The sequence below is a fragment of the Centruroides sculpturatus genome, unplaced genomic scaffold (genome assembly GCF_000671375.1).
Source record: "Centruroides sculpturatus isolate CEXI.00-Female unplaced genomic scaffold, Cexi_2.0 scaffold588, whole genome shotgun sequence".
Lineage (NCBI taxonomy): Eukaryota > Metazoa > Arthropoda > Arachnida > Scorpiones > Buthidae > Centruroides > Centruroides sculpturatus.
In genome coordinates, this window is record NW_019384816.1 from 335,293 (window position 1) to 345,084 (window position 9,792).

A 9,792-nucleotide genomic window follows, 5' to 3' on the forward strand; every position below is an offset into this window, starting at 1 on the left:
TGTAATGTTTTTCAAGTTAAAAAAAATTAAATTGGAATTTTTAGTAAGGAAATTTAAATGGATTTGTTATAAATTAATTAATTATAATTAAATTTAAAGTAAATTACAGCTTAAAATTTGTATTTTAAATTATTTAAATTGTTTTAGAAGAAAATTATATCCTAAACGTTACAATAAATTGTATAAAAATGAATGATGCCAAGTATTGAAAAATTACCAACAAAAGATAATTATGAAATGGACTTAATTACATTTATATAAATTACAATTAAAAAATAATCGATTTAACTAATTGCAATTAAATCTTCAATACTTGGCACCGAATTAACGCCAAGTACTGAAAAAATTGCAAGATATTAACGGACCAAAATATTTAACGGAAGGATTATCGATGTCGATTAATTACAATTTAAAGTAAATTACAATTAAAAATATCATTTAAATCGGCTTACGGCAATCATATCTGAATCGATGGAGGAATGACGTTATACGATCCCCCTTTATAAGACCTTCTTTCTGTACGGGTGTATCCAACAGCTGCTACAAATATTATTATTTCAAGGGTAGTGTTACCCTTATATACGTCTAACAAGGTCCTGGTCTGTATAACCACACACCACCGGTCATGCAGGAGATCTCACACCAGCCACCACATTATACCGTTATAACCATAAGTTCGTTTTTACACGGATGATACGTAAACACAGGATCCCTCCTATCGCCGTTCACGTGACCGTTCCAGTTAAGGATTATTGGCAGGTGAAGTAAACCAGGAAGTCTAAAGGATAAGAAAGAACATCGTTAGCCTCCAGGCTTGATTTATATATATAATACTACATCCTTGCCAATGAGACGATCCACATGGTTTATTGTTATGAGATCCTTTGATATTTTAATAATTTATCGTGTTTTTTTTTTCTTACGTGCTTTAATAATTTAATAATTTAGTTTTATTCATAAGGAAATAGTTTAAGTACTGTACTGTACGTATCGGGCGGTTCGAAAGTCGGTTAACCGCGCGCGACTCGCTCCAGTAAAGTTGTATGAATAATATAAAGTTTATTAGTAGATTGTGTGAATAAGACGATAGTTTAGTACATACAGTGGTTAACCGAGTTTTGGGACAGCCTTTATGTCTGGTTTTTAAGGTAGTGTCAACTGACTTTTGAGCCACCCTTTAAGGAAGTTTTGCAATTATAAAAAGCGATTTAAATTAAAAATTATATTTGAAATTCAATTAGACGAAAAAATTTAGTAATTTGGCAATATTATACATCGAGAATGACATTTCAAACGGGGTCGATTACGATAAAGATTGACAATTTCTCAGCTCAAAAAGCACGAAGAGTGAAGATATAATACATTTCGTTTATTCGTTCTTGTAATCTGTCTTGTAATTTCTCTTTAAATTTTCGTTGTAATTGCGAATTTTTTTTTGCATGCCTAATGTTGAATCTAAGAGAATGCCAGGAGATTCCCCCAAAAATTTCCCGGAAGAAAAATGTCTAAAGTCAACACCGTACACGGGGACCCCCTAATTCAAATTTTCTTGGGCCCCGTGAAGTTATAACGCTCCATTGTCACGATATATTATAATATATTCATTAGCTAATTAAAAATTATAAATATTTAAAGCAACAAAATATATTTAGATATTATTACTAATTCTGTAATTCTATCCTATAATAAATCAATCCCTTATTAAAGAAGTTTATTAAGAAAATTTAAAAAAAGTTAATTAACCGTATATATTAATAAACAGTGGCTCAAAAAAAAGGTAACCGAAACACAAGAGAACGCATTGTATACAAGTAAATATAATAATATCTAATTTTATTGATACAAAGTAAATAAAATTTAGTCTTTATATAAAAAAACGAAAGTAATATAAGTAAATTAAATTTTGTTTAGATAANGTAGAGAGAAGTGCATTAAGAACTATGCAAAGTAGAGAGAAGTGCATTAAGATCTATGCAAAATATACATTTTTCTTGATAATATAGTGATACATTGCTATTATATTATCTCAAGACGGTGTATTTGTAAACGCGACGCCAAGCGACGCGATGTGACGCGCCTGTTAAAAGAATGATTATAGGGGAACCGTGAGAGGTATTTTAAAATTTGTTCTTAAGAAATTTATACCCGCTGTGTTTAGTGTGGCGTTGCGACTCCCCATGTCGATGGTCTAGCATTTATCATTTATTTTTTCGTATCAATACCCACGTCACGTCACTCACGCTGTAAGTAAATTACATTGCAGTTAATCTATACCCTTAAAAAATCAATTTTTTCATGTAAAACTTATTTTAAATGTCTTTTAAGTTATAAAAATTTTATTTTAAGACGTTTTAATTAAATATTTTATAAAATTTTAGCAGAAATTCGCCTTAAAAAACTCAGTTTTTAAGGCAGGATTAGTCACACCTCTGATACAGAAAAGGGATTTTACGTTGCTTTCTTATACTGTTTATCACGTAAATTTAATTATGCAGCATATTATACGGTTACATCCATATAAAAGATGCTGTTAGGTGTGTAAATATCCGGATTTTTTACCGAAAAAAACACGGTAAATGCACTATATTCCCTACTTCCAATAGTCCAGAACGGAACTAGTTAAGTGTATCATTAGGGAAGAAAGAATTATTGCGTGTAAAAAAAGTTAAAAAGAATTTTATTTAAAAGAGTTTTTAAAGATTTTTCTTCGATAAAATCCATAAAAAAATAAATAAATAAAAGACGAAGATAAAAGACCTCACCCTTCGTACGAGGAAGCTTTTAAATTGGCGACATGCGGTCTGACTTGTTGCCTTTTACATCTACTTCATCACTTTATAGGAAGATTTACGTAAAAATTCGTCTTTTTACATGCAAATTTACAGTTTTTAGTATGATTTTATTAAATAAAATTCAAGTTTTCTTGTGTATTAACGTAAGATATATTAATTTAAATATTAAATATTGATACGTATAGATCATCGATGTGTATATGTATTTTAAGTAGGTGTGTACGTCACAAACGATATTAAGGGAGGGAGTGTAGGGAGGCAGATCCGTGTATATTCCTTTACCTTGTACCACACACCATTATAGGACATCCCAGCAACCTGGGTCAGCACTGCATCTTCTAGCCTGGAGCATTTTAATCTAGCTTCCTGCCATTGAACCGGACTAGGTAAGAGCAAACGCATTAATTATTAATCAAATTTTGGCCCCTACCCACGTTAACCTTCGGGCTATGTCTTTCTTTCTACTTAAAGAGTCCCTATACTAGTACCCTACAAACCTATTACAAGTGATAATTGCTTAAGTAAATAAATATCTAGTGAAAAGATTCTTTATGAACCACTCGAATTTTTTTTTTCATTATAGTTTTGTTTTTTTTTATTTGTACAAGCAATTATTTTCTAAATAATTCTCGAGTATATTTTGTTATAATCCTGCCTGAAATTCTGTTAATATTCTATAGATTTATCTGGAATTTTTTATTGTACAAGGAGTAAGATTAACAATCATATAAGTTATGTCCTAGCCTTAACAATTGTTGAAATATTTTCTATTATTTAGCAAGGTTTTACATATTTATCAACGTGGGTTTTCCATTATTTTTCTTCATTATTTAATGGTAAAAGTGTCAAAAAAGTCACTAAGTAATGAAGAAAATTTGAAAGATAATGGAAAAATTTTACAGTTTTTATCTAAAAGAAACCACTAAATAATAGTAAGACTGTAAGATTTTTCAATAATCTTCCAAATTTTCTTCATTACTTAGTGATTTTTCGAAAGTTTTATCGTTATTTAAAATTTTCTCTGTAAAAAAAGGCTTTTTCAGTAAATATTCTCAATATATAATGAATAAATTTTTTAGTTTTAATCATTAAAACAACCACTGTAATCGGAGGTATTCGGATTTTAGCCTATATTTATCTTAGAAATCTAGAAAGTAACTGCAAAAAATTTGATGTTTAGAAATGTAAAGGAAACAGACAGACAGATATACATATAGTTTAAAGAATTATTCTGCTAAGGAAGATATTTTATATATAAAAAATTCACAATTTTAACGTGAAAAACGGTACATTTTTCGTTCAAAACAACTGCATTTTCACCGTAAAAATTGTTCAATTTCTTCAAAAATTCAGCGAAAACAAAGGGGGAAAAAAGGGAACAAAACAAAACAAATCGACTTAAATCAAGATTTAAATATTTAGAAAGTCGTTTACTGTTACTACTGACCCGGAAGATTACTTTATTGTACGTTTGTAAGTGGCATAAACCTGATGTGTTTATACAAATATTTCTAAATTACTCGTTTGTTAAGACAATGTAATTTTCCTGATAATAAAAAAAAATAAATAAGAAGTTTTATGATTAATTTTCAAATAAATTATGTGAAAAATAATTTAAATAATTGAATTTTTATAAAATGTTGACACCTAAAAGAACTGTTTACGGTGGGTGGAGATATCAAGATCCGGAATGTATTCTTTATAAATGCGTGACCTCGTGCGATTCGTATGCAAACACACGAATATAGGACCCATTATATCTGTAGATTTTTTTACAAGGCAGATCTAAAATAGTCAAAGATAAATATAACTTCATTGTACACCTTAATAAAAAAAAAATTTAATTAAATTTTTATATGATAAAATTTAACTTTTATTTCACTCTTAAGATGTAAGTAAGAAGGATAAATAAATTATAAATTTAGTTTTTTATGTAGCTTAATTTAAAATTATGTTAATTTTTATGCATTTGAATGGTTCTTTTATAAGACTTGCATTTTTCTTTTTTTTCTGCATTAAAATTGTGCAAATTTTTATGCATTTAAAGACCCTCTTTATATGGTTCCTTCTATATACTAATTTTTAACGAATTTCTTAATTTAGAGGGACCCATTTTAGCAAAAATTTATATTCAGAAGGCCGAAAATCAATTTTGGAAGATGAATAGTAATAGTTAAGTTTGATGGTCCTAAATAATATCAACGAAATTCTATCGGGTCATAAAACCAAACCCGGAATATCCCGAAGGGTGTTATGTTGCTACCGTATTTCTTCAACCCATATATCTACTTGCAAGATAATTACACGATTTAGGGAATGAATATAAGGGAACATGCAAAATACAATGAGATAATCACTAACAAGACTGGTTTTTTTAATGTCTTTCCATACAAAAAAATTCTTTTATAAGTCACATTATTAATAATAAGGTTATTGTGCGATTGATGGGAATTTTTTTTTTTTTTATTTATATATATATATTACCCTTGGATATTTCGAGAATATGGAAAAGAATGGAAGAATTTCGTATCCTTATTACTCGAAATAAAAAAAAATTCGTAAAATGTTTTTATAAATTTGATGCTTTGTACTTGGATATTTTGCATGAATTTTCGTACTTTACAAAATTTTATGATGTAAATTCTTGTCTTTTTTATAAAGTTTGTATTTGAAATTTTATATATAATAACATTACATAATATAATTTAAATATTAAAAAATAATAATAAGAGGTACAGTCGACCCCCTATAACACTGTTGATTTTTCCGTTTTATACGAATTTCATGTTGTACGAGTCACTTAGATTTTACAAATACGTGTGCTGGGCTGTGAACGGCTCACGTATTTGTAAAATCTAAGTGACTTGTACATCATGGAATTCATATAAAATGGAAAAATGAACAGTGTTATACGGGGGTCGACTGTATTTACAATGACTTCTAATGTCTTAAGACCTCCTAAACGATTTTCATTCTTATAGGATTTCAATTACTTTTTTTTTTGGAATTTTAAAGAATTTGTACTGACTTTTTTAGATTTTTTCTGGATTTTTTTGGATAAAGAAATGATGTAAAAGTCAATGTTCTATATTGTCCGCGTGTGTTTGAACCTTGAAAATAGAACAATTAACTGCTCCATTTGTTTAAAGGGAAATGGCCACGTCGTTTCCATTAAAAATAAATTCATTTTTAACGTTGATTTAATAAATATCTTAATAAAATAATTATTTAATATACGGTAAAAACCTGTATAAGCCGGACTCGCGTAGTACCGAATATATTTTTGTCCGGCTTGGCAGGTTTCCGTTTTGAACAGGTTGTTTTTTTAAACATAGAAAGATCGTTCAGTTAATAAGAATTTCGACGTTTAGGCCGGTTTCCGCTTTATTCAGGTTCCATTTTAGACAGGTTTTCTCCAGAAATAATAAGTAAGTAAATACTGTTTTTATCGCGAATAAAATAGTAAAATTAAAAAAAAAAATAATTTTATAAATTATTAAAAATATTAATATTTTATCTTTATTATTCTAATATAAATAAATAAAATTTATGATTCTCAGTAAAAAAGTGAAAAACATTACACAACACCGGAAGTTGATCGCGGTTTCTCATCCTACGAACGTGCTGGCCACGTGGAGTTTTTTGGGTTTTCTCCACGTGTTTAACATCTAAATAGGGGCCAATTTCCCATAGAAAGTTCCCCGGAGGCTAGTCTATTGGCAGATTGCCCAATTGTTGCCTTGACTTTTTCCATGTAACCAAACCAGAGAGGATGGGGAATACTGATAAAAAATGTTTAGAATATTTGTTTAAAATTAATATAAAATATAATTAAGAAATATTTTCATAAATATAACCTTAAATATCGTTTAGAATTAAGTCCTTATATATAAGGACTTAATTCTAAACGGTATTTAAGGTTAGATTTATGAAGGTGTTTGCTAATTATTTTTTTTATTGATTAATATTTATTAAAGAATATTTAAACCGGTATGAACTATAAATAGAAAGAATAAAGATGACAAAGATAAAAAAATTTGATCAAAATCAGTTAATAATCACGCAAACAATTTATTTATTTATTTATTTATGCTAGAGGTTATTGTTTCATTCAATGATTTTATAGCGAGCAATTAAATTGAAATTGCAAAAATTACGCGTAAAAAATAAGAAATTATAAAATATATTTATTTATTTTCGTTTATAAAGTAAACTTTTTAAAGATTTTTAATTATTATGACCGTTTTTCACGTCTCATTTGTCGTAAATTGCTTTCACGTCGCGTCGCGGCGCGTGTTATTTAAGTTTATATTATTTTTAATATTTTTAAAATGAAAATGTAAATTTAAATTAATATTTTAAGAAATAATAAGTATAAATATTATAAAAATATAAATAACGTGTTTTAGGAAATGTAAATAATATTTGTTTATTATTATTCTTTGAGTTAATATTCTCTTCGGCGCGGTGACGTCGCGTCGCTCGCGTCGAAGCGATTTACAATACATTTCAAAAGGAAATTTACTAGATCCTTTGAAAAATACTTGAAAATTTTACCACAGATGCAATTTAACTTAACAATTATGCTATTTTACACGAGAATTATTGTTTTAAAATTGATTTCGAGTCGAAATAAAGTCGCAAAAGGCGCTACGCGACGCGACGCGTCCGTGACGTGTCCAGAAAAGTGATAAATAAACACTCCTCCCGACAAATTTACAGACTTAACACAATCTAGACACATAGTTAAACTTATAACCTTAAAAAAAACATAAAGTTTTAAGTTTATAATGTGAAGTTTTATCAAATTTTAGATCTGTTTTGTTTCACGGATCATAAACTGAAACCAAAGGAAGCCTTTCAATTCTTTAGGAACGATGCTTGAAATAGGAGATAAAAAAAAAGAAAAAATATATGACTTTAAAAGTACACGTATTTAATGAATGAATAAATAATAGTATCTGATAACTAACAGGTTCATCGATTTAGAACAGGACAGAACAACATGTTACCTTTACACAATAAATCATGATTAGATGTATAACGTTACGAAACTTGTTAGGAGAGGAAATCTATTTTATAAAGTTTTACTATTCAGCTTGTAAAATTTATTTATTTTTCTTAAAGATAAAATAAGCTTATGATTTAAAAATGTAAGGAAAGTAGACTTAAAATTTATGTTAAGTGTAAAGAAGAACGTTAAAATGTATGTAAAGTATAATGCATTTTAAAATTTGTGTAAGGAAGAAGGAAATGTATTATAAATTTATGTAAGGAAGAAAAAAATGTATTAAAATTTACGCAAAGCAGAGAGAAGTGCATTAAGATCTATGCAAAGTAGAGAGAAGTGCATTAAGATCTATGCAAAGTACAGAGAAGTGCATTAAGATCTATGCGAAATACACAGAAAGACATAAAAAATCTATGTAAAATATATAAAATAATTATAATTTTTATAAAATGTAAAGAAAAAGCATTAAAATCTAATTAAAGTATAAAACAAATGTGTTAAAAACCATGGAAAACACGAAAAAATGCATTAAAATTCAACGCATTAATATGCTGTTTAAATAACCTTTACGTCAAGCTGTTAACAATATATGTTGAGTTTGACATTGTTAACAATGCTGTTGTCATTTAACAAAACTAGACAATACGAACTTGTTGCATTTTCTTTCTTTACATATATATCTTTTTTTATGTAGAGAAGTATTTAAAAATTAAACATAGAAGATGAAGATTTATATTTATTTATTTTATAAAAGTCATTATTTAAATAGCGAATTTTTTAAATGTGTTATTTAGAATATAAAAGTACACACACATGTGCATTAGTATAATTAAAATACGGGGAGGTTCAAAAGTCGGTTAACCGTATGAATGAACCATATGCTAAGTACTCTATAAAATACATAATTAAATATTTAAATAAGTAATGGTTAACTGATTTTTGGGCCACCCCCATTTTAAACTACAAATTTTCCATAAATCTTAATTTATTAATTAAATTAAAAGAAAAACACACGTATTTATAGTCGAACCTTCAACGACGGACACCTCTAAATAGCATCGATTTTGAAAGGCTTACGAAATAACCTGCGAACAACGGTCAAAGGGACACGTTTGTGACGCGTGCGTACACATCACATCAGACATTTTAACACGAATTTGACACGATTGGGAGAAAAGTATTTATATTTATATTCGCATTCAGTTAAATGTCACCCGCATATAACGTATTTTGCCACTAAGTATTGCATAATAAAGCTTTGCAGACTTTTAAATCCCCTCCCGTATAAGAAAATAACTCTCACAGATTTTAGATTGAAAGCAAAATTAGTACAGACAAACAGACGGATAAGATAAAAGATATATAAAATTAGTGTGTATATAACGTTAAAATCTTTCCTCTACGCTTTCAATTACATTAAAACCTGAATAAAAAGGAAACCTGCTTAAACGGGAAAAATTCTTAAGAACGAAGCGATTTTCTACGTTAAAAAGAACCTGTTCAAAACGGAAAAAATCTTCGGTACCACGTGATTCCGGCTTACACAGGTTTTTCTATATATAAACTTTACACAATTGAACCTACAATCATGCCACCTCCGAACAACTTCCATTCGTCAGTTGGCCGTTGTTCGCAGGTTCGACTGTATTTGTATATATTTAAAAATATAAAATAGATCTTAAAATAATTTATTAGTAGTTTTAAAAAATAAAATTATAATTTTTAAAATAATTTTTGAGTCGATGTACGCTTGACCTCAAACCTGAAATCAACCTCTCTCTTGAAAAAAGTTAAAAAATAAAATGAAAAATCAATGAAACGATTTTAATTTTTATATAAAGAAGTAATTTATTTATTTTTTTAAAAGAAAAATTTTAAAAATTATTAGAACAAATAAAATTATTATATATAGACTATATATATTTAGGTCATTACAACTAGGTCTTAGTGATATCGACAGATGTTATTTTCGTTTAAAATATTTAAAAA

General features: G+C 27.9%; 1 protein-coding gene across 1 annotated transcript in view; it reads right to left on the reverse strand.

The window, feature by feature from the left end:
• Positions 1 to 2,841, reverse strand: part of LOC111629855 — an 8,040-nt gene extending 5,199 nt beyond the window's left edge. The window contains exons 1-2 of the mRNA XM_023373767.1: positions 2,763 to 2,841; positions 453 to 778 (exon numbers count right to left, since the gene is read on the reverse strand). Of these exons, the coding sequence (XP_023229535.1) occupies positions 453 to 461 (9 nt within the window). The 5' untranslated portion in view covers positions 462 to 778; positions 2,763 to 2,841. The remainder of the gene's footprint in view (positions 1 to 452; positions 779 to 2,762) is intronic.
• Between the last annotated feature and the right edge of the window lie 6,951 nt (positions 2,842 to 9,792).